The sequence below is a fragment of the Acanthopagrus latus genome, chromosome 14 (assembly GCF_904848185.1).
Source record: "Acanthopagrus latus isolate v.2019 chromosome 14, fAcaLat1.1, whole genome shotgun sequence".
NCBI classification, from domain to species: Eukaryota; Metazoa; Chordata; class Actinopteri; order Spariformes; family Sparidae; genus Acanthopagrus; species Acanthopagrus latus.
Window position 1 is genome coordinate 7,572,164 of NC_051052.1, and position 24,915 is coordinate 7,597,078.

General features: G+C 39.4%; 2 protein-coding genes and 4 non-coding genes across 9 annotated transcripts in view; 5 read left to right on the top strand and 1 right to left on the bottom strand.

The window, feature by feature from the left end:
- Positions 1-29: 29 nt before the first annotated feature.
- On the bottom strand, positions 30-22,476 carry LOC119032795 (mucin-2). Of its 3 annotated transcripts, none has more exons than XM_037122342.1 (45): positions 22,456-22,476; positions 19,828-19,915; positions 18,418-18,462; positions 17,878-18,103; positions 17,003-17,132; positions 16,843-16,906; positions 15,825-15,904; positions 15,434-15,629; positions 15,199-15,324; positions 14,987-15,107; positions 14,727-14,862; positions 14,560-14,637; positions 14,375-14,444; positions 13,841-13,978; positions 13,553-13,702; positions 13,203-13,297; positions 12,953-13,085; positions 12,530-12,773; positions 12,296-12,336; positions 11,914-12,002; positions 11,572-11,732; positions 11,328-11,466; positions 11,006-11,110; positions 10,491-10,685; positions 10,221-10,293; positions 9,964-10,133; positions 9,344-9,500; positions 8,507-8,617; positions 8,123-8,264; positions 7,959-7,987; positions 6,119-7,780; positions 5,786-5,992; positions 5,177-5,418; positions 4,839-5,025; positions 3,863-4,091; positions 3,431-3,597; positions 2,800-2,869; positions 2,559-2,668; positions 2,399-2,430; positions 2,150-2,303; positions 2,012-2,049; positions 1,782-1,889; positions 1,173-1,212; positions 923-1,031; positions 30-602 (listed from the first exon to the last, which is right to left on the bottom strand). In XM_037122342.1, exons 1-45 carry the CDS (start codon positions 22,459-22,461, stop codon positions 434-436), a joined length of 7,062 nt encoding a protein of 2,353 aa, XP_036978237.1. In that variant the 5' UTR covers positions 22,462-22,476; the 3' UTR covers positions 30-433. The 3 variants fall into 3 exon arrangements, with proteins under 3 accessions (XP_036978237.1, XP_036978239.1, XP_036978240.1); XM_037122344.1 differs by lacking the exon at positions 22,456-22,476 and adding an exon at positions 21,873-22,011; XM_037122345.1 differs by lacking the exon at positions 6,119-7,780.
- The window catches only part of LOC119032800 (proton myo-inositol cotransporter-like), a 71,148-nt gene continuing 68,220 nt past the window's right edge, over positions 21,988-24,915 (top strand). For both annotated transcript variants that reach the window (XM_037122352.1, XM_037122353.1), the window contains exon 1: positions 21,988-22,119. The gene's annotated coding sequence lies outside the window, so the exon portion shown is untranslated. The remainder of the gene's footprint in view (positions 22,120-24,915) is intronic.
- trnaq-uug lies at positions 22,925-22,996 on the top strand. Its single transcript has one exon. It is a non-coding gene; the product is annotated as a tRNA-Gln (tRNA).
- On the top strand, positions 23,765-23,836 carry trnaq-cug. The gene has a single exon. It is a non-coding gene; the product is annotated as a tRNA-Gln (tRNA).
- trnal-cag lies at positions 24,213-24,295 on the top strand. Its single transcript has one exon. It is a non-coding gene; the product is annotated as a tRNA-Leu (tRNA).
- On the top strand, positions 24,760-24,842 carry trnal-cag. Its single transcript has one exon. It is a non-coding gene; the product is annotated as a tRNA-Leu (tRNA).

Here is a 24,915-nt window from a genome sequence, read left to right on the forward strand (position 1 = left end):
TGTGTGACTGCTTCAACAAGCTTCCTTGATTTGTAAATGGTTCACTTTATTTGATGGTAATTGCTGTGAAAATAATAATAAGATATGTCGCAATACATTGATTTTGTGCACATTCCATCCTCTTTGTTTTAAACATCATATAAATCAGCGTCAAACAAATATGTTGCATGCTTTAAATATAACTTTTCAGATTTTTCACTATGATGATATATGATTCTTGACATTTGTCTTTTTCTTACTACACTGATTATTATGCACAAAAATGCCTAGGAAAAATCCTTGCACAATATGTGAAAACTGCATGGCAATAAACCTGAGTCTGAATCTGATTAGTGACCATTCAATTTCAAGAAATTACATATTCTTAATAAATCAAATGAATACAAATACAGTATTGTTTAGCCTTGGCTCCTGTCTGTGCTGTCAGTACTTTTTACTTCTGTATTTCACAGGCTCTGCACTCACAGCTGGTGATGTGCCTGTAGGTGTACTGTCTGGTAGTGAGGTCAAAACACTGCAGGGTCGCTAGTCTCCTCTCTGAGCTTTGCTCATGACAGAACCGGCACTTCTTCTCCACCTGCAGGTCACCGTGTAACACCACACTGTTGCAGTGGACCGAGCACATAGGGGAGAAGGGGAGAGAAGGATTGAAACCAGAGTTAGTATTCAGGAAAGTCCATTGAATTTAAACTGTTGCAGAGTTATGAGTATGACTTATAAAACTGTAACAGTGATAAAGCAACCTGTGTGGACAAAAATATCCATATAACAATACATAGACATAGATTAAAAATTCCAGTCTTTCCTTATGTGCTTTGCCTAGTCATATTCATCTTTTCATCAAAATCTAAAAGATCAAGCCCTACAATGCAGATTTGTACCCAAAGTATTGCAAATGGTATTGAAAAATATTTCCTCTCACCTGGGCTGAGACACACACCGGCCCTCACACACAGGTATCTGCATGATGGTGGTACAATTGTCCACGGTCAGGTAGATACTGGTCACCTTGGGAGTACAGCTCTGGTTACCTGGAGTGAGAGGAAATGAATTACAAAAGATTACCGATGGAATTTTAAGTCAAATTTCTGCAAACTGAAAGAAAGGCGATGTGACAAGCAGTCAGCAACTGTAAAAGACTCCAGTATATTTTCAAGTTTGACTTAACTTACATGTATAGCAGCAGTGGTCTTTATCCCAAATTCTGTCTGCCTGTTGATTAAATCACAACAGCTAGAGGTCAGATTTTCGTTATTCTACCTATGACTTGGTTCCGGTGTATCAGCTATTTAAATGCACAGTATGTCATTTCTATCCCTTGTTTAACCACTCTCTTCCTCACTCTCTCACATATAACCTAATGTTTTCACAGACATAATAGCAAGAGGGTGTTGTTGGAAACATTTGGAATAATATGAGTGCACAATTCAACAAAATATATACATATGTAAAAAAGGAGAAGTTGTTTTTAGAGGTATTGATGTTGAATTGTTATTAAGTTGTTTTCTTAATTCTGCGTCTGTTTGCCAGCTAATGTTTCATCATGTAGGAAAGAAAAATGCTTTCTACACCCCAAAAAAAGTTTTCTGTGTTCCAACTTGTATTTAAGATAAAAGTTTGACTTCAAGAGCAGCTCTAAGCAATACTTAAATTATACTTTCATTACAAAATGACTCCTAAACTGGTGGGAAATGCAGCAATAAATGAGTTATGACTGAAGAGTTAGGCTTGTAAGATGTTATAGTTATTGATGATGAAACGGAGCGGAGGGTGTGCAGTACCTCCTGACAGTTTTCAGCAGGACAGACTCTTGTCTCAGTCTGAATACCCTCGTTAGTGCAATTGAATAACAGGCAGGGACGGGTGGTGTCCATCCATCTGTCCCCCACCTACACACACAAAAACAGATATTGATGCATCTCACAGTGCAATTTTCAATCATTTACATCTAAAATTAAATTCTCTTCTAAGGGATAGATTTTTTTTCTTTGTGAAACTAGATGTAACATACCATGTATGTCTTTCCATTATAAGTGCATGTCTTCTCAACTGAAAAATAACACATTATGTATTAATTCTGATGAATGCAAAGTCTCTAAAATAATGTTTAAACTGTAATTTTAAAATCTTATTAAGTGCCAGTGCTTACCACACTCCTGATCACCACAACAAGAAGTGTTCACCAGCACAGCGTTGGGGCTGCAGGAAATTGGTTGTTTGATAGGTTTTGGAATACACTCCTCCATGAGAGTCCGGTTGTTACATGTACACAGGTAGCAGCCCGACTCCCACTCCTCACCAGGCTAGAAGACAGGAAGAGAAATGTATTGAGAATCAATACCCCAATCTAGATTTACAGATTTCACTACTTTCACATTGAAGAGACAGAGATATTTACCAGTCTGGGTTCACCGTATGGCCCTTTACAATCTGATGAAAGGGAAAGCAAACTCTACGTTACCAACTAGTTGAAATGAATGTCTCCAGCAAGAACATGTACTGCAATAAGATTATCAAAGATTATGTTAGTGTGTTAGCCTTATGGCAGTGTTACTCACAGGGACAGTCAGGCACACACACGTTTGAGTGATTTCCTGCCCTCAGCAGGCCGCTGGGACAAAAACAGCCTTCAATGTTGCTCTCGATGGAGGCTCCGGGGTAACGAACTCTGTACAGCCAAACCAGGAGAGAAGCAGAATTAGTGAAAGTCTTGACAAGGGAAATATTTTGGGTTAAATAGAATGAGGAACAAAACTGTGGGAATGTAATTTATAATTTGTAAAAAGGAACTTTACAAACCCTCCATAGCAGACGTCATCCAGCTTGTCATGACACTGTCTGTAAATCAATCCTGCTGGACACGGCACACCTGAAACATGAACAACAATGCATAACTTATTTAATGTGAGAGTCACATTTAGAAAGAATGCATCACAGACATTTTAACTAATACATCATTATGGTCAAGGTCATAAAACACAAGAAAATGTGCAAACTCATACACAAGACAAGAGACAGAACGATACCAGATACACCTTATTTTTGTCATGTATGTGGTTCAAATATGACCTGATTTCTACAGAATCTAGGATGACATGACCTCCAAATTCTAGATGCATAAAATCTATGATCCCACACTGGGTATTAGATATTCTCTGAACATGAAATCTGTGGCTCACATGGCTGGGGAGTATCACAATGCATATCATCATATTTGGATCATATTTTGGAATATTGTGTTAATAATGTCTCTGGATCATTCAGCTTTCTGACTACCAGCATCTAATCGCTTCATCCTTAAGTCCAAGGTAAAGTCAAAATCAACTTTAATGTAAATTCTGTATGTCCATATGTACAGGACATACAGAGGATCAAATGTTGTTCCATCAGGCCAGCAGTGTGAAAAGAGAAAGATAAATAGGGCACATACCACAGCTTCCGTTAGTCAGTTCTCTCCAGTCAATACAGATACCAATTTTCTTGCATTCTTCAGCAGTTTGCTCCAGTGAAGAGCAGGCCCCATTCCTGCATGAATCAAACTCACAGTTCTTCTTTTTAACAAACAGGTCCACAAAGGGGCTGCAACTTGAAAATACTCTAGGGAACAGAATAGATAGATTTGTGGACAAAAGTGAAAAAATGTACAACAACAAAACAACTCAAAATATACAAAAAGACAAATGGCAAAGGTCAAGCAACATCATATACCATCAAAAACAAAAGAATGAATACAGAAAATTACATACAGTATTGGGAAGACTCGTAAAAGTGTTCCACGTGTTTACAAAGGTGGCACTAGCTGGCTGCTAGTACTATGCAGTTGCTAATATTGAGTACTATTGTGTGCATGTGTGTAACTTACGGGTGGTCTAGCAGCTCACAAAGTGGGCTTGGAAGGCAGGAAGTGGTGGGAGAAAATGTCCTAGTAGGTATAGTGGTGGTCCCGGGGTGACAAGGTACGTCCCTTGGTGCAGAGGCACAGGCCGGCTTCAGCGGATCGTCATAGAGCCAGTCATAAGCTGTCTTATCACAGCAGCTGTCGTCCTCAATCTTCCCTCCTTTGCGGACACATGATCCGACACCACACGCACCTGGAGAGAAGAAGGAGAGGTGAGCTCTAGTGAAGAAATTGTATGATCTGATATGTAATATATACCTCTTTTATTGAGATATACACCAATTCCAGACTGTGCATTAAACAGAGAGGGTAGCAGCTTAGTGGCATGTTAAATATCATTAGCAACCATAGCTGGCACCATAATGGTCAAGACCTTTAAATCAGAAAAGGTTATTCTGGTACATTAATGTGTAAAAATTGTCTGCTGAAGTAGATTTGTGTGTGCCACAATTAGCTTTTCTTGTTAGATATTTAGTAGTATGCAGTTTGGGAGGAGACAACTCAGTTACAACTGCATTAAGAAATACATTTGATCAAAAGATTTGATCAAAAGATTTAAAAAATATCAACACTCAATAGTATGCACAGATATGTTTATGTCCTAACATACAAACTCTATGCAAACATATCTAGCACATAACCTCAAACAAGGTTTTTTTTTTTTTTAGGTACTGGAAGACAAATTCGACTTAACACTTGACAATGTGTTTCTTTGGGACTGGTGTTTCTTTCTGCCCTCTCATGGTCAGAAGCTTTAAGCTAAGCATACTGTTTAGTTAGCCTCCATGCTAATTTAAGATAACAGCCGACATGTTCAAAAGAAGTTCTTGTAACATTGTCGGAAAATCCACTCTACACAGAAAAACACACGTGTATAGAACAGGAATACAATGTGCCCTTCGTCACAGTCTTGGACCATCCCTTTCAATCCATTACCCACCACATTGTCCTTGGGTGTTGTTGAGGAAGTGCTCCATGGCCAGACTGACCACAAGGGTAAAAGTCGGACTGAGGGACACATAAGAGCGGATCTCTGGCAGGTAGATGAACACTTGGTACCCTGTGGTCTCAAACCTTAACCCATTCTCCTCATATGGTGGCTTTATGACCTCATTGTTCAGTGTGGCCTAGGGCAGATTGTATCAGTATCAGAAAAAATACTCCATTCCACAGAAAAATATGACAACCAGTATATAAGGAGGTAAATAATAATATAATAATAATAAAAATAAATAATAATATGACTTAAAATAAACAGAGTGTTGAATTATATCCTACCTGTACTGCTAACACATGTGGCATTATACTGAGTCTAGCTGTATTGTTCTGATATTTCAGCATGATTCCCTTAACACAGGAGCCTGGGATTCCTGGCACACAGTAGAAGTTGTCCACAGCAATGGTCAGGTGATGACGTGGTGACGGCTCCTCCACCAGGATATAGGTGCAGTCTTCCAAGAAATCAAAGGTAACACCTTCGAAAGAGATGTAGTGGGGGTCCCCATATAATTCACAGCGACCTAGGGACAGTATGGGAAAGGATTTAAGACATTTGTGTGATTGCTTGGTGATTGCTTAATCATTTCTCTAGTATCATAATCCAGTCAAACTTTAGCCTACACATGTACAATACTTTGATAAGACTAACAACATTACCATTTGCCTAAGCGTTACTTTGAGTGTAGTGGTAATATTTTATGCAAGTCTGGTGTTATAACGACAAATAATTTATTTCTTTTTAAGGAAATTGAGAGCAGCATTACTAACAGTCTTCTCAAAATCTAAATAAAATACCCTACCTAGCCACAAAAACAGAGACAGATATGTGGAAAGTTAAATACAAAAGAAAGCTAGAGCAGTGGCAGAGACGCACATGGATACACTTACAGTCACACTTCCAAGTTTCACAGCAACCGTCTGAGACTTTTGTGACCAGATTTCTTGGGCAGGTGGGAATTATAGGTTCTGGACAAACCACTGGTGTCAACTCTATTGTCCCATTTTTACAAATCTTATTGAAGCAGTCCTCTGTCCATTTCTCATCACAGCTCCAGGCTTTGTTCCTCCTCAGGTCTTCACACATACACGGAATATCTGATAAATACAACAGCATAGGAAAGTGAGAACAGAAAAAGAACAAAAATATTGTTGAGGTAATTTAAGGAACTGACTAATTTAAAAAAAAAAAAGATATATGCAGTACAAGTACATGGAACATACAGCCTGTGGTGTTTACTGGCGTTGTGAGTGGGGGTCCTGTTTCAATGGTGGGATAACTGGTTGATGGTACAGTTGTTTCAGTGGTAGTTGAAGCAGCTGTAGTCATTGATGGAGAAGTGGTGGAGGGCACAGTTGTTTCCATTGAATAATAAGTAGTTGTAGTCGTGGGTGGAGAGGTGGTGGAAGGCGTAGTTGTTTCAGTGATAGTTGAAGTATTTGTAGTCATTGATGGAGAAGTGGTGGAAGGCAGAGTTGTTTCAGTGATAGTTGAAGTATTTGTAGTCATTGATGGAGAAGTGGTGGAAGGCAGAGTTGTTTCAGGAGTAGTTGAAGTATTTGTAGTCATTGATGGAGAAGTGGTGGAAGGCAGAGTTGTTTCAGGAGTAGTTGAAGTATTTGTAGTCATTGATGGGGAAGTGGTGGAAGGCAGAGTTGTTTCAGGAGTAGTTGAAGTATTTGTAGTCATTGATGGAGAAGTGGTGGAAGGTAGAGTTGTTTCAGTGATAGTTGAAGTATTTGTAGTCATTGATGGAGAAGTGGTGGAAGGCAGAGTTGTTTCAGGAGTAGTTGAAGTATTTGTAGTCATTGATGGGGAAGTGGTGGAAGGCAGAGTTGTTTCAGGGGTAGTTGAAGTATTTGTAGTCATTGATGGAGAAGTGGTGGAAGGCAGAGTTGTTTCAGGGGTAGTTGAAGTATTTGTAGTCATTGACGGAGAAGTGGTGGAAGGCAGAGTTGTTTCAGGGGTAGTTGAAGTATTTGTAGTCATTGATGGAGAAGTGGTGGAAGGCAGAGTTGTTTCAGTGGAATAATAAGTAGTTGTAGTCATTGATGGAGAAGTGGTGGAAGGCAGAGTTGTTTCAGGGGTAGTTGAAGTATTTGTAGTCATCGGTGGAGAAGTGGTGGAAGGCAGAGTTGTTTCAGGGGTAGTTGAAGTATTTGTAGTCATCAGTGGAGAAGTGGTGGAAGGCAGAGTTATTTCAGTGGAATAATAAGTAGTTGTAGTCATTGACGGAGAAGTGGTGGAAGGCAGAGTTGTTTCAGGGGTAGTTGAACTATTTGCAGTCATCGGTGGAGAGGTGGTGGAAGGCAGAGTTGTTTCAGTAGTAGGTGAAGTATTTGTATACGTGGTTGTAGAAGTGGTTGACGGTACAGTTGTTTCGGTGGTAGTTGAAGTAGTTGTAGTCGTCAGTGGAGAAGTGGTGGAAGGCAGAGTTGTTTCAGGGGTAGTTGAACTATTTGCAGTCATCGGTGGAGAGGTGGTGGAAGGCAGAGTTATTTCAGTGGAATAATAAGTAGTTGTAGTCATTGACGGAGAAGTGGTGGAAGGCAGAGTTGTTTCAGGGGTAGTTGAACTATTTGCAGTCATCGGTGGAGAGGTGGTGGAAGGCAGAGTTGTTTCAGTAGTAGGTGAAGTATTTGTATACGTGGTTGTAGAAGTGGTTGATGGTACAGTTGTTTCAGTGGTAGTTGAAGTAGTTGTAGTCGTCAGTGGAGAAGTGGTGGAAGGCAGAGTTGTTTCAGTGGTAGTTGAAGAAGTTGTGGTTGTTGGTGGGGAAGTGGTAGAAAGTACTGTTGTTTCAGTGGTAGTTGAGGTAGTTGTGATGGGAGTACTTGATGTAGGAATGGTGGAAGGCGTGGTTGTGGGTTGTGGGGGTGGAGGTGCTGTTAGAGTAGAGGTGGAATTGAGATCTGGTGTTTTGAAATTACATTCTGTGAAGGCACATATACTTTAAAAAATCTGAAAAGCCAACTGCCACAAAGCCTATTTCATATTTTTGTTTAGCTGTTATTTGGCACATGATATTAATTGTAATGGTAGGTGAATATAATTCATACTTACTACACTTAGTTTTTCCATTTTCACAGCGGCTGACAAAGACAAGACAGTAAAAACATCTGATAATTAATGCAACGATAAGGAAAGGTGTACAGATTTTCATATTATGGTTACCCTTGAAAATGTAAATATCTAAACATGTGTACAGTAAGAATGGCCCAACTTACCACTTAGTAGAATCTATCATCACAACTGCCCAAGGCTGAATGATAGTGTCATTAAAATAGCAGGTGCAGTTCCTCAATTCAGTGCATTCACCAGTATTCTCATCATAGTATGGTGCCTCCATTGGACAGCGTGGATAGCAGCCTTTTTCCAGAAATGTATACACTCAAGTTTATGAAGGTAAATGGCTATAGTGAGCATTAATATGGCCAAGACATAGACTAGAAAAGCATTCAGTTGATAGCTAAATTGTTTGCTGCAATAGGATGAGAATTATACACACACTAAATGTGTGTAAGCCACGCTTTTCACTTTCTAGATTCAGCTGATGATGAACAGTTATGTTTAACTTTTACATATGAACACAACTGAGAGAGCCTTTTTACCTTCCAGCTTGTGAGGTAAATAGTTCCCTTCGCTGCAGGTTAGCATCTTCCCACAGGCTTCATAGTGCCAGCTACACTGGCCTTGCTCATTGTAGTAGTCACAGTAGACCGCTATGGTTTAAATGATCACAAATAAAAAAGTGAGAGTCAGAGTTTAAGTTTCACAAACTTTCAGTAATAATTAACAAACTATCTTCATGTGTATCTTAGGCTGCATTGATTGCTTCATTTATGTCTTAAATGATATACATGCTTTGCATACAAACAGAAAAAATACTTAGATACAGATAAAAAACATGTAAGTGTATAAAGAATTGGAAATACTGAGCCATAAAATCAAGTTGTACTGTACAGCACTGTATGTGCAATATTATTCAATTTTTAATAACTCTCTCTGAGCAAGACAGAAGTTTAAACAAGAAATGATATAAAGTCAGCATTCTTAGTATAGAATTGCAACACCATTGTTACATACTTTCTTACCATCTGAAATAAACACTTTAAGAATTAAAGCTCTAATTAAAGCTCTATGTAACAATTTTTAGTTGTTCATTTATATATATATATTTATACGTTTCTTTTCTATTGGCCATGTGTAAGCTGATTGAATGTGACAACCATCTCTGTAGGACTTGAGTCGGATTTTTCACGACAATCCAAAGACGTGACTTTATGTACATTCTCTGGTACCCTCTCTCCACTAAAAAAGAGCAACAGTTGCTAATGCTAGCTGATAAATGGTGTCTCCTCCATTTCTGGCATCCAGTACAACACAGAAGTTCCACAGAGTGCCTTTGATCTCTGAATGTTAGCGGGGAAAATAGTACTGTAACTTACGACACAAATCAGGTGTTCTCCAGTTGACACACACATCCTGGTCACTGCAAGCCTCTGCGTAGGCCGCCACCGCTGTGCAGAACCCCAGGAACTTGCCTTCAAACTCACAGGAGCAGGACTCCTGCACACAGGCATGGTAGTACGGCTCTGGATCCACCTGGGGATTGCAGAACATCAAGAACAGACCTTTAATCAGCACTCTCTGTGAAGGTACGTATATATGATGGAAATTTTATACTGACATATAGGGACATTTGAAGTGAAGTGTTGTACCTCTTAATATAACTTGTTTTCTACCCTAGTTTAAGAAAATGAGTATTCACCCCTCAATGAACTTTCATATTGCTCTGTGATTGCTCCTCTCATACAAGATTAAACTTCCTCCAGCTCTAAATTATCTAAGAGTTATTTTAACAGTCTATTACAGTAAATAGTAGATTTGGATTAAAACATGTTTAGTGTTGAGTCTTGAACTTATAGGTCATTGGTTTGTTAATAATCTTAGTCCCATTAATTCTCCTCCTTACTATTTCTGCCACCCTGCTCGCCAAATGTAAAGCAATTGAAGACATGCAAAGAAATCTTGTGTTATTGGACTGCTAAATATGTAAAATGCATACTTTAAAATGGCAGGCTTTGAATGTGTCCCCTCTGATGATCATACAGCGTCGCTGTGCCCAGGCTGAGCAGTAAGAGTTGCGTTCACAGGGGAATATCTCAGTCGTCACATCAGAGCAAGGAGGTGTGGCAGCTTTCCAGCTGTTGCCAAATGCCATGGGACTGGAGGCCACTAAAAACAGATATTTTGGGGGGTGTTATTTTGACCACCATGACAAAGGCATTAATGCTTCATAACAATAAGAGAAAACCTTTTAACCTGCTGAGCCACTTATCTTCAGGTCATTCATCTCATTCGAGTCGAAATTTCCACACAGGCCACACACTTGGTTCTGCAGAAGAGATGGTTAAAAGTCTATTTAAATTGTATTCAAAAGTCCAGAAATTACACTCAAGAACTGCTGATCTTTATTGAGGATAAATCCATCCATTTTTTTGTCAATGCTTATATATAATTTTCTGTGAACATGTATATTCAGGTGACAAATTATCTATAAAAGACTATATCATCTAAGTCCTCATCACTCACCCTCCAGCCCTCATGCAGTTCTATAGTGATCCGGGTGTGTTTGTCCCAGATGAGAGTTATCCCTCTACTAGGTACTGAGATTATGATGTACAGTCCCACGGTGTGTATGGAGTAAAGTGGATCTTCCAGAAGAGTCCAGCCTTCATGGTTCTGTCTAGTCACATTCATATCACTCAGTGTGAGGGTGACTTTGCCCTTTAAAAGACAGCACAGGTATCAGATTTTTTGTCACTGACGAAAACGATACCAGGCTCAACTGGTTCATGACAGTTTATCTGCAATAAAATTCAGTCAGTAGCATATCATTATATTTCACTGAGGTCTGAATGATCTGAGTATGTCGCAACTTATCAAGTGAAAGATGTGGCTGATGTAGTATGTGAAGTAATGGGATGAAAAAATGGTGATCAACTGAGCGGATAGTAAGAGTATAATCGAGATAATGAAGACAGATCATAAACATGTGGACAAAAGCTCTGTGTTTCAGTGAAGAAAAATGGGAGCGGGCCATCCACCTGCAGGTCAAGGATGATCGAGCGAGAGCAGGTGAGCGCCTCATCACAGCAGGGTACACTCTCCACTCTGACTGAGAAGGTGCCATTTTTATTTTCACAGCCATCCTGATGTAAAAAGACCAGATATAAAAAAACCATATGGTTATGAACGATATGACAAATAGGTCAAAGATTTAACATATTTCAAATATTCTATACATCCTTAAAAATTCTTCTTGTAGGCTGACTGGATGATATACTGTTTCATTTGAAGTTAGTGTATTGGAGGTTTACACAGCTTGAGCAAAGAAACATTCACTCTAGTTTTTATTTTTGCGCTCACCTCTACAAGAGTGTACTGACAGTGTCCATCAAAGCGGTACCATTTGGAGTCAAAGGTCTGGTAGTGTCCGTTTCCATAAACTTGACACGTCCCAGGGCAAGGCTCATCTTTGCAGTGCCACTGACCCTGACCACAGGTACTGTAAGACAGAGTTTAAACCTTTAAGTGCACCATAGCTTCATTAGCTTTTGGAGGAATAGGATTTTTTGCATGAGTAAGAGAGCAGCACTAATGCAGGTGTTACCAGGTTTTGCAGTTTGCTTTTGTTTTGACATGCTGTCCTGGGCTGAATACTTTGCCACTGTACACACAGGTGCAGTTGTCCCGAGTAACACAGTTTCCATGGTGATCCTCATACTGGCCCTCTGGGCAGTAGCAGCCACTGTTACAAACGGAACTGTCGCTCTGGAAATCAACCAAAAAATGTTTTAGCTTAAGGATGCATTTTTTTCTCGTTATAACAAGATAAATCAACCTGCTATCACAAGAAAACAAGCTCTGTCATCTCAAGATAACACAATAGTGAACTTAATGAAAAAATGGATGATGACCAAAATTTGCACATGAACATAATGAAGAGATCTACCATGGGTTTGCTGAGACTGTCACAGGTTTTCTGAGCCGTGTCGACAGGGAAACTGGCGCAGTGAACACAGACCTTCTCATTCAAGCATCCTGATGCAAACAGACAGTTTTGACATTGTCAGGAACAAGAGTTAAATGGGGTTGTTGGAAGTAGCACAAACATTCTGATTGTTTTTTCACTATTAGATTGTTGCAATAGGCAATTCTGGAGAATGACAGCTGATTGTTGAGAGTCTTGTTCAAATGCATCAGTATTTGATGACCTGGGAATGAAACACATTTATGGGAGCTTTAACAAATAAATTAAGTTGAAATGATAGAGAAAAGATAAAGGATGAGTATGATTTTGAAATGCAAATGATGCGAAAAGAATCTATATTTACCACAATCCGTAAAGCATTGCAGTTGTCCATTCTCACAATAGCTGAAATGTTTATGAAATGAAATATGAAATGAAATAATTGGTTTGAGATATATCAAAACTAGTTATGCAATACATTTGAAAAGCACTGGAAAACATTTGGTTAGGGCAGACAGTGGGTTATACCACCAGGGCAGTAAATGTAATGTAATGGTATTTTAGCATTCTAAATGGCTTTAAATACTGATCATCTCACCATTTGCGTCCGTCGACAATAGCAGACCCCGGTGGCACTGTACCACCGTAGTAGTGACAAACACAATCTGCCTTTCGGGTACAGATGTTTCCTTGGTTCAGGTGAGTTCCATCTGGACAGCCACAGCCCTCCACAGGCGCATCATCCATCCCACAGCGAGGGTCAGGGCCAGACAGGGAGAGGCACGTATGGTTGCATGCTTTAGTGTCGTAGGAGAATTCTTGATTCTTCTGACATGTCACAGCTGGGACATAACATTGTGATTAACGAGAAATATAGCATCAGCTGAATGGATTTGATTCAGGCTTTTTAGACTACTTGATATTTCAAACAATTTCGACATTACTCAGTTTCTGTGTACTGTGAACAATGAAGCAGGAGGATGCAGACAGAATGAGTTGTATTTTTCAAAGCTGAACTCACTGCAGTTGGTTGCTTTCCTCCAGTCACCGACTACAACCCCCAGGCTGGCGCAGGCTTTGGCATAGCTGCTCAGAGCAACACACAAGCACTGCTGCAAACTGCTGCCACAGTTACATGTTCTGAGAATGCAAGCCTGGAAATGAGAAAAGTTTCATTTGAACAGGAGGCGTCATTGTTGTGTCAATGACATTTAATTGCTTAAAACACCAAGGACTAATTGAGGATTGAATTCAGGCTGCAGTCTTGTTACCCTGTGGTAGTAATCTGTTGGGATGTGACCATGGCACACAGCAAATATACCGTCTGGGTTGTTCAGCACAGAGCACTTTTCATCTGCAAATAGCTCTGCAACACACATAATGAGACAATGAAATATGTTTGCAGACTCTAGGGAAGCATTGGGTCTTGGACTTGAAGGTTGCGTATCATATCACAGAAAATTGCATTTCAATATCAAAATATAATATATTCTTAAATGTGAACCTAAAAAAAAAATATCATCCCTGACTTACAGAATTATGGAAAACAAACAGGATATTGAGTATGAATTTCTACAAATATTTTCAAGATTTTATAAGTGCATTAATATGTTACATGTACCATTGTCTTTGTTGATGCAGGTGTCTGGTATGTCCACTGCACAATCACCCACACTCCAGGACTGAGCAAAAGGCTGAGCTGAATTCTCGATGATCCCACTAGTGGTGGTGAAATCGTCGGTGGTGTCATTGTTGCTGTTGCCGCAAAGTCCTGAAAGACAGACTGGCTATGATTACCAATCAAACTGGATCGTGCCTGAGAGCTCACGGGACAACTAAAAGTCATGACAAAGCTGAATTCCAAATGGAATGGCAACATACTATATCTTGGCTTGTTTTAGATCCTAACCTGAGATCATGCCAGTGTGGTTTGCGGGTGGCGTGATGTACAGCTGGATTTCGGGAGACATCTGGACTTCAATCTTCATGCCAAAGGATGTGTGGAACTGGACGTACATGGAGGATTGCCAGAAAACCAGAACATTGTCTGACAGGTAAAAGAGGTTGGTAAGTGATTGGATATTATATATTCATCTTACAGGCCCCATATTGAAGAAAAAAAGATTTACTTTGTTACTGTTGTTGTTGTTGTTGCTGTTGTATGCTAAAGAGCAGATCTAGGTGCTATTTACAGTAAAACGGGCAACACTTATGCAGAAACATGGTGGGCAGCGCCTGCTGAGGCTTGTGAGAGCTGACCAATTGGAGCAGACTGGGCTTTTTGTGAGGGGGGCTTAAAGAGACACTAAAAAACAGAGCTTTCAGACAGACACTGAATAGAGGTGATGCAGCAATGGACAAAAAAAAAGTTCTCAACATTAATACATTTAAACATTTTCAATAAACGTGTTGAACTTTCAACAATTATTCCCATTGTCTTTACCAGACTTGTGAAGTTCAGTGATCTCCTCTTCTCCGATTTTAACCACGCCTTGTGAGAGAGTATACTTTTCCTGCAAATCCAAACAAGGAGCACAGTTATATTTAGTGACCCCCACACTACTCTTGCTGGGCATTTGTTCAATATTTGATATTGTTTTAAATTTAACCCTCAAAGTCTGCCTGTACCTGAAAAAGATGAAAAGCAACTGTTTTCAGAGAGGGCGCCTTTTCGGAAAACTCAATTTTTATTGTCCAGTTGAAACCCTTAGAAGAGATTTCAAAATGGCAGTGAGTATCATCAAAAAGACAACATGGGTTAGTGTTAAATGTCGGGGCAGTGGAAAGAAAATCACCTGCAAGGCCACATATGTACACTTTCCAGGGAGGACATATTCTTTGCCATCAAAAGTCGTTACATGCTGCCCCTCAATGATACATCTGGCAGGGCAGATGTTTTCTGAGCATCGCCATTTCCCACTGTCACATATACTGTGAAGAGAATGAGGAATCTTTCAATGTTTTTTAATGTATTCATACATATATACATACAAACACACACACACGCACATATAAAATAGGAATTCGCAATTCCATAAGTATCAAAACTGTTTACCATGACTGACACTTTGTGCTGCGCGTGTCGCCAGTTGAGTAGCTCTCGCCTGCAAACACACAGGGGCAGCTGGACACGCTCACACAACGGAAGCCGTCTGCTTGATCATTAAGTACTTTACCTGCAACACAAATGTATCAACCGTGTATCATAAGGCTCTTGTGGGATAAAGAAGCCATATCACAACGGTGGCAGATCGCTGAAGCGCTCACCCTCTGGGCACACACAGGTGCTGACATAATCCTGATTGGAAAACCTGGGGTTAGGGTTGGTGCAGCTGGGAACAAAGGCCGGACCCTGTTCTACATAAATCAGGTCTCCTGGACAGTTTGGTTTGTCTGCGTTCACCCACAGAAACAAACAGTTACAAATCAATCATGAAATAACTGAAACATACATTTGAGCCATTATTAAGAGTTTTGAAGTCTAGTTTCAAAGAGCACCCACCACATTTTGTCACAGATCTCCAAACATCCCAGACACGGCTGGTGTTTCCGCACTGTTGGGCAATCTCTTTGAAGAACGAACAGGTGATGCCTTTGCTCATTTCATGTTTGTAGATGTTCTTTTTACACAGGTCCACATATTGAAGCAACCGGGCTTGCAGACAGTCGAAGGCGTGGGAAAAGAACATGACACATTCCTACAAATACCATCAGAGAAACCAACTCAGCATCTGGTAATGCAACATACTGTACAGTAAAAAACAGTTGCTACTCTATGATATAACGTCGCTTTTCATCAGAGGTTGGAGTGTGAGAAAGACAAAGAAAAATACACACAGAGCAGGAGTGCCAACAGCAGGCGTGAGAGCACTGTATCATCACAACTAACTTACTGGACTGTCAACAGAGATAGGATCTCGTGTTTGACATGTGTCATCAGCAAGCGCGCTCTCCATGACCACCTCCTGGTTGCCTGTATTCACAAAAAATGTTCATTCTTGGAGCAGAGAGTACATAAAATATGCGCATTCCTATGACTGGCTACATTATAATGATAATAATGTGATATAACTCACTTTGTTTTAATTTCAGACCAGTTTCACAAGACTAGACTATTTTTTTTCTTATATTCAAAGCAGTAACAAGGAAATTTTACTTATGTTGATTTAGACTCTTCTAGGAACCATCACTGCAAATGGCCAATCACACTGTTGTGGTGTCATAGCCTAGCAACACATGTTAATAATTAATGTTGCTCCTGGTATTTCCCTGTCATTGTTTAGTTTAATTATGGTTAGGAGAATATTGTTTGGGTTTAAATAGACCCTTTCACAATAATAAACATATCTGTGATCAGGATCCCTTCTAATATGCACACATTTGTCTGGACTTTTTCCCCAAGTTGCAAAGCTATGACATAACAAAATCGTGATTGGTCGGTTTCAGTGATGGTCCTGAAGCAACATTAACTCCACGACCAAAGATTAACATGGCAATATCAGGGTCTGGCCTGTAGAATGGACTGTGATGATCTCACATATCTATCTGTGGTTAGCTAAGATTAATAACTGTAAAGTAAAAATGGTGAAACAAAATTAGAAAAACCTATAACATGGTTTACATGTAATCCTAACCATTCCTAACAGTTTGCTCAGTAATTCCTTGTGAGATATGAAGTTGAGACTGTTTCATAAACCGTTAAACGTTACGTTATGTTGTTATGTCAACAAGTTATATAAACCTTATTTATGGCCTAATAACCACAAATTGTACTTCTCCTATCAGCAATGCTATAAGTGCTACTACTCCCACTAAAATTACTGCATTAATGTTAATGTTAATGTTACTACTGCTTTACGACATCAGTCCTGCTATACATCCTGCTATAATCCAATCATTTTAGTATAATACCCGTGCCATTGTGTTTTCCACACAGTCCGGTCATGTCGGTGCTCAGCTCCTGCTCCAGCTCCACCTTGACGAGATTCGAAGAAAGCCATCAGTTGGTTAGTTCTCTGGCGTGCGTGTGCTGAATGTTATCAACCTATATGTAATAACAGTGTCCTCTCACCCACAAAGTGTCGATTCCTCCAGGTACGTTGTGCCAGGTGACTGACAGAGGAAGCAGTGAGCTCCTCAGTCTGGTGTAGATGCCGTAGTGAAAGATATGCTGGTAGGTGTGATCGTATGGCAGGGAAACGCTGTTGATGAAAAAACATTTAGAGATATTAGTACAGATACAGACGACAGGGGTTATCGCAGTGGGTTTTAAAGATGCATACATACAAAAGCACTTCAAGGAACAGTTCACCCTAAATCATTATCTATTCACGCCATTTTGACTGAAAGTCTGCAGTCGAGTGTGTAGGATTTAGGGGAATTCTGAGGCATCAATGGAACATCATTTTGAAAGAAGCAGCAACTTTTTAAAATATTTTATGCTATGATTAGCATGTAATCACTTGATCAAAAGTCTTCACACTTCCTCAACCATGATCAGAAAATATGATTTAATTGGTAATGTATTATTACTGTGCCTGCCTCGCCACCTAAGTCACCTTCAAAATGTGGCAACTTGCCTTAATACTCGTCTGTGTGTTTTCATTTAATTCAACTGAGGATAGAAAATCCAATAATAATGCTCAGTGTCCCAGAGTCAGAGCTAATGATCAACTAACATTGATGACATCAAGAATGCATGAAAATGTCAAACACCTGGCAGTGTGGCAGAGAATGAGTTGGTGATTTAAGTCTTTGGGCCAAACACTCACCTGCTTGCACTCTTACTGTCGCTGACGAGGCTAAATAATGTGAATTATTCTGAGACTATAATTTTTGATCTAAACAAATAGAGACTATGAGGATGTGTGATCAGATTAAACTTTACTCGGTCTCCCTCGACTTCAGTTTCCCTCGAATGAAACAGTATGAGGGTTGGGCCCAAACCTTTTCCTCTCCACCTGGATGCTTCCATTCTGCAGAACGGTCCTGACTTTGTTGATGATAATCTCGACTTGGACCAGCAGCCCGCTGTCACCGCGCCGTGTGGTGATATCACATTCCACCCGGTTGTGGGTGAAGTGAGTGAGGGTGAACGGGCAGTTGGACCGCACATAGAACATTGAATCATTGAAGGGCTTGACGACACCGCTGCCAAATGTCCTGCAAGTGTCTGGTCACAATAAAGGTCAATTTACTTAACAGACAATGGCTGAACGACATGACGTTAATATTGAAGGATAAATCAATGAAATTATTTTGGTATGTTGGATTAAAAATGTTGCTGTTAAAATGTAATCTATATTCTTTTTAATGATTAATTCAGAACTCAGTAATGAAATTGACTAACTTTGAATACTCTTTTGTCGTAGTATGTATGAAAAACTTTATCAAATGAGCAAACCACATGATTCATTATTATTTTATCACTGGAAAAAGTGATTAGTAAAATGAACTGATCAAGATCCAACACTGAGTTATACTCACATTTCTGAGTTTGTGTTGTTGCAACCGATTCCCCCATCCCTAAAACTAGAAGAGACATACAGCATCAAGGTGCAAGTTGACCTTTATTATTTCTATTAAATACTGTTTTTATTATAATTACTCACTCTGTCACACCTAATTGTACTATTATGGTAGAGTAAAGTAGTATTTCCTTACTGGTAATGGTGTTTTGCATTAAACTTGCAACCAAGCATTAAAACCTTGAACTAAACATGAATAATAATATATATTTTTTAAATGAATACCAAATAAAAGTAAAACTAATTTGGATACAATATTCAATATAAGAAAAAGATGAAGATGTGTCATTCACTGGCCAATGACACATTTAGAAAGTAGCAATACTGCAATATAAAAACACTCCATTACAAGTAACAAGCAACAATATTGACTATGTCACTTAAATAGAAAATAGACGAGATTTACATTATGGAAAAGTTTTCATTTTGTAAGTGCAAAAGAAAAGTTTCATCAGATCTGGACTAATTGGACTGAGTGTGTAAAACCACTAGGATCAGATATGTGAACACCTGCCCTCTCCATCTATGTTTTTTTCTCCATATGGCGATCCTAAGAATTAAGCTCCACGGTTCTGTTGCTCACATGGTATTGTCAATGAATGACTTAAAAGATGAACATTTCTTGCAAAAGCAATAAGGGCAAAGACATTCAGACTTTCTTCAACCACCTTTTCTAATTCCCAGTGGAAACAGCATCAAGTGATGGACAAATAACCTGAAGTGGATCAAGGAAAGTCTGTGCTGTTAAGGTTATATGCAATGAAAATATGTGTTAATTCTACATGTACTTTTAGTATTAGCATTTAGAACCAAAATCCTTATTTTATATCATTGCAAATATTGATACAAATTGCTGGGAAATGCATGATTTGATTGTCTTATTATTACTGCTTGAATGTGTAAGAAGCATTTTTGTGTTGTGGCTGGTTCGAGTGGAGTTGATTAAAACTATTTTATACACTGTTATTAAATATCTTAAGCTGCTTTTGTGTGTAAACTCAGAATTTATACAGTAAGTTTTTAACAGTTAAATGAAAGAAATAACTTTTACATTTTAAGTGAAGTGTAGGAAACATGAAAAGGAAAAACTAAGTACCTTTCTAATTCTACTTAAGTCCGCTATTATATATTCCTTTTTTTTATTGCCGCTCTGAATGTCACAAAGATGCACATTATTTTTCCTCCTCCAGACATGAAAAACGTTGAATATTGCAGCCTCACTTGTTTGCTATTTGCTGCTTAAAAATGTAATACTTTTGGGTTGATTTTATCATAATTTAATCTTACAAGATCCTTGTCCCTTGCCACATTTTTCTGATCAAAATAATGAAGTAATGCTCAAATGATTAAATTAATGATCGCATGGTACCTGAGGAAAGAGCAAACCAGGCAGCCAGCATCCATCTCTGTGAGGTCATGGTGTCTGAGGATCCCTTGCTGCAGGCGAGCAGGAGGAACTGCAGAGAGAGCCAACCAAATGCCTTATATATGCAGTGTCCATTCACAAGCGTGCACACACACACACACACACACACACACACACACACACACACAGCTGTGTGTGTGACATGGTGTGATGAACAACCCACTCAGAGACGTGCACACTCACGCACTCCTCCTTTAACTACTTTCAATGAGATTACCAGGAAGCTAGTAATTAAAAATTAAACTGCATGCTATAATTAATCAGAAAACATGGAAATGATCATGCAATGCTGGAAATCCCTCTGAACTTTAAAGTGTATCCTGCTTATCATATTGCTGCTAAAGAAATAGATTTCGTATCGGAGCAGTCCCTCTGATACATAATATCCTTGTGGGAAAGCGAGTGTGATAAGAGTTTAATGAGGCCAGAATTTATGGACACACAAATTCTTGAAGACAAGACATCGAAACAGAGGGAAAGTCTGAAACTTGACCGGTTCTTTCATACCTCCAGGCCTCTGCTTCCTGATGGAGACTATAACACCTTTGTAAATCTTAATATCTGTGTCAACAATCTCACACTTAATGGGTAAAATATTAAGTGTTGTATTATGAGCGAACAGGGACAACACCTTACTAGTTAACAGAGAACAAGCGGACAATGAAAAATGAGACTGGCCAGGGTGCATGAACCAGGATGTAGCTGTTTATTTTTCCAGTTGAGAGCTGGGGGGGGGGGAAAACCCACGTCTTTATGTTCAAAGATGTGTCCTGCAGCTTCTCAGATTTCTTTTCAGGTCGAAGACTATACTTAGAGCTGCAAACTGAGTCAAAATCAGTGAGGTGGTAAAAGGATTAAGAGGCTAATCAACAGTCAGCTGGCTGCATTAAACCTGAGATTAAAAAAAAAAAAAAACACCTCCTGTCGATCAGGATATTTCCTTCTTTTAAGAACTCCTGTAGTGTGTCCGTATCATTACTAAGAATAGCTTTTAATGCATATAAGTAAACTTTGATTCAAAATCTAAGTCAACTTTAACTGTCTTAACCTTGCATTGGTTGAAGATAAAACTAAATTCAAATACAAGTGGTCTTTCTAGCAGGTAAATATACTCGTAAAACAAAACAAAATTCTGTGCTCATACATGCATACAAGTAACAAGAAACATTAATGGCACGGACAATCGGATAACGATGCTCTGCTGACATTTCACTGGCATATGGCACAATAACCATGCATTCACTTACTCCCATTAGCCTCACTCATTTCCAAATTGCTGCCATTTTTAAAAACAGTCCCCCTTACTTACATTTGTTTACCCGAAGACTGTCATGACCCAATTTAATTGATTCTGGTGATGACTCAGGTTTTTCGTTAACAGGTGGCTAAGGTTTAAGCTAAAATTCAAAAGTTCATATCAGAAATGTGCTTTGTGCTAATTTTAGTACTTACTTTCATTTGTGAAAGATTTTCCTGCAAAAATTAGCTGCTACAGTGTTATATCACATAATGATTTGCCTTGTTGCTGAACCAGTACATGCCCTAAAACCTCTCAAATATTGCTTTACCTGACTAGTTATCACTGTTAGTGCTGAAAAATAACTTTTCTTATTAACCAAGGGTCACTCCATGTAACAAACAGAAACAACCTAGCATACTGCAAATGACGTCAATGCAAATAGTCTAACTCATTGATGTGATTTTATACACCATAGTGATATGAGTTGAGTTTCTAACCAATAACCAAACATTTGACATTTTTATAACCCTAAGCGACATTTTGTTTCTATTCATTAAGCACAGGTTGAGCTCTGAGCCAAGCTAACTAGCACACATGCCATTGGTGTTAGCGCACTACATGGCTAGCAATTCAGGCAAGTTTATTTATTTATTTATTTATTTATTAGCAATGCAGGCAGGTTAGCTAGGTCACTTAGCAAACCCAGCAGAGCAACATTGCCATGCCTTTGGATAAAATATTCGCTTACCTCTTCAACCTGGTTTTGTCTTCACAAATTCCTGAGAGAAAAATAGCCATGCCCAGCTAGCTTTTCAACTTTTTCACCAGTTAGCTAGCTGCTAACTTTGTCTGCCTGCTGTTTGGTGCTGGGCAGCTAGCACAGTGTTTGTCAGAACTGAAAACATGGTTAATGGGAGCAGAGCTGCACACATAATGTCCCATAAAACAAAAACAATGAGACTGAAGAAGCTTAAATGTTCTGGTGAACTGCAGAGGTGGGTAAGCATACTTTGATTTGATTTTAAGTTGAGTTACAGAGTGTCATTTTAGGTTGGCTGGACATGTTTTTTATTTACTCTATAGAGTGCGGTAGTAATGTCTTAAAGTCTACAGATTGTTTTAATTGGTTTTCGGTTAAATGCCTATGAGGTCTGTTGTTACCACAGGCTTAAGATATTTACACATTTTGTTCTACTACATAAAATACATCATTAAATGTCCCACAATTCAATCTTTAAGCATTTACATGTCTTAAAATTTGCTAACTAGAGGCTAAATGAGACAGTAACAGAGAAACGTTAAATGTCATCACGGCAAATATGGAGACTCACGTGCATGAACTCAGCTTAAAAATTATTCCATAGTCTTCCATGTTCCTATCTTCAGGGTAAACCCACAAAAATATGTCATCCCTACAGCTACTCTATTCCTTCACCTTGATTACCGAATACATTCCTGTGGCATGTATAACACAGTATAGAAGCCAGTCACTTCTGAGTATTACATGAATTCTGTCATAGTTGCATGTCATTTTTTGGAAGACTCCTTTAAAAAGTTAAAACACTTTGCACTGAAACAGCTTGAATCAACCGACTGGCCACAGCTATGGCCATTACCATCAATATCAGTTCATTGCTCAAATTAAGGAAGAAATTGGAAATGGGAAAACGGACATTAGTGACATTAACAGTAATCATTGCTTTTTTTGTAAGGTTAAACTACTATGTCACTGGTTGTATGCTCACTGTTAGTTGGTCTGAATAGGACACTGTCATATCATATAGCGACTTGTTGTGTAGTGGTTCCATGGTGTAATGGTTAGCACTCTGGACTTTGAATCCAGTGATCCGAGTTCAAATCTCGGTGGAACCTAATTTAAAAGGCGGATGGTTTTGAAAAGGTCAGGTTGCTTTGATGGAAACAGCTGGGATTGACTTTGGAAGTGTTCGGAACACATGTTTGGCAGAACTTGAGACAATGAGCAGTGTAAACGCTGTTTCTGCATGTCCTGGAATACTGTGTATTTGAGTGTGTGTTACAGCTGATTTAACCAGCACTAACACAGAAGATTACACATCACTGGCATTCCCACAATTGCAATTCACTGTGGACAATCGTACCGTACTGTACGTCATTCCTGTGGGACTTGTCCTAAGTGGGTGGGCAGCATCACAGTGGAATACAACTCTGAATGTCCAGTAAGGAAGAAACTCAATAATGCATTTAAAGGCTTACTAGTAGCCAGTAAGGCTTCTCAGGTTACTTCCTCCCTGGCTGTGCACTTCCTTGTGATGTTAATTGTGGCAAGATTGATCACGGCATAGTGTGTTACTATTTACTTTATTATGATATTCAAGGGTCTGATTCAGAATGATAAATATTTTGGTTAAAGCCGCATTGATCCATTTCTGGCCACCAGGGGGCATTAAAACTCAAAGAAAAAACAAAAAATAAAGGACAGACTCACAGCAGGATTATCAAACCACGTAAATTCTGCTTGAAAGTTGGTTGACACGCCAAGCAGATAACCCCTTTCTGAAGCTGACCTCAGAGACAATGGTGTTAAAACTAATCTGTCAGTAAAAGACATGCTGTTACAGTGATGTCATTTCAGGCAGACTTATGAGTCACTGACAGGGTGGTTCCATGGTGTAATGGTTAGCACTCTGGACTCTGAATCCAGCGATCCGAGTTCAAATCTCGGTGGGACCTTCTTTTGGGAGACAACGTCTTGTGGTGGCTTGAAGTAAAACTAAATATATGGAATTGACAAATGAATTTCGGTTCTTGCTGGACGACATTAAATAGTAGCAGTAGAAGTAGAAGTAGTAGTAGTAGTAAATGTAACTCTGGAGAGATCATTAATGTTATAGTTAATACTCATGTGAATAAAGTAATAAGGTTAATTATATTTTCTATAACTTACCAATAACATTGTTTAATAAACTCACTATACCTTTAATATTGTTTTTTATGTTTATCTAATGCATTGATATAGTATTTCTTCCCACTTTCTAATTATTGTTGAGACTCATAAGACAAGCTGTACTGGGCCTGGTCGTGTGAGGTGGGATCTTTAGCATAAGCAGTCAGGATGGCCGAGCGGTCTAAGGCGCTGCGTTCAGGTCGCAGTCTCCCCTGGAGGCGTGGGTTCGAATCCCACTTCTGACAGTATCCCTTTTCCCTAAAACTTAGTGCAAAGGCACATCAGCTTCTACCTGTCAAGTTGCGTTCATGTCGCTTGACAAATTTCTCAGCTGTAAACCCCCCCCATAACAAATGGCGGACGAGGAGGGGGAAGGGAACAGTAGACAGACTAACTTGAGCAAATTTTAAGTGACCCCATTCCAGCATACACAAACGAGCCGTGCTGCGTACACAAACGAGCCGTGCTGCGTTCACAAACGAGCCGTGCTGCGTTCACAAACAAGAAAGGCAGCGACCACAAGGGACAGCTGAAACAGTGCGTAAGTCGTGAACTGCGAGGAAATTGCCTAACTCTCTGTAGTCACTGGACGGAGTTTTTATCTAATGCATTGCCATAGTATTTCTTTCCACTTTAAGATGATTGTAGACACTCATAAGACAAGCTGTACTGGGCCTGGTCGTTTGAGGTGGGGTCTTTAGCATAAGCAGTCAGGATGGCCGAGCGGTCTAAGGCGCTGCGTTCAGGTCGCAGTCTCCCCTGGAGGCGTGGGTTCGAATCCCACTTCTGACAGCAACATTTTTCCCCACGACTTAGTACAAAGGCACAGCAGCTTCGACCAGTGAAGTTGCGTTTGTGACGCGTG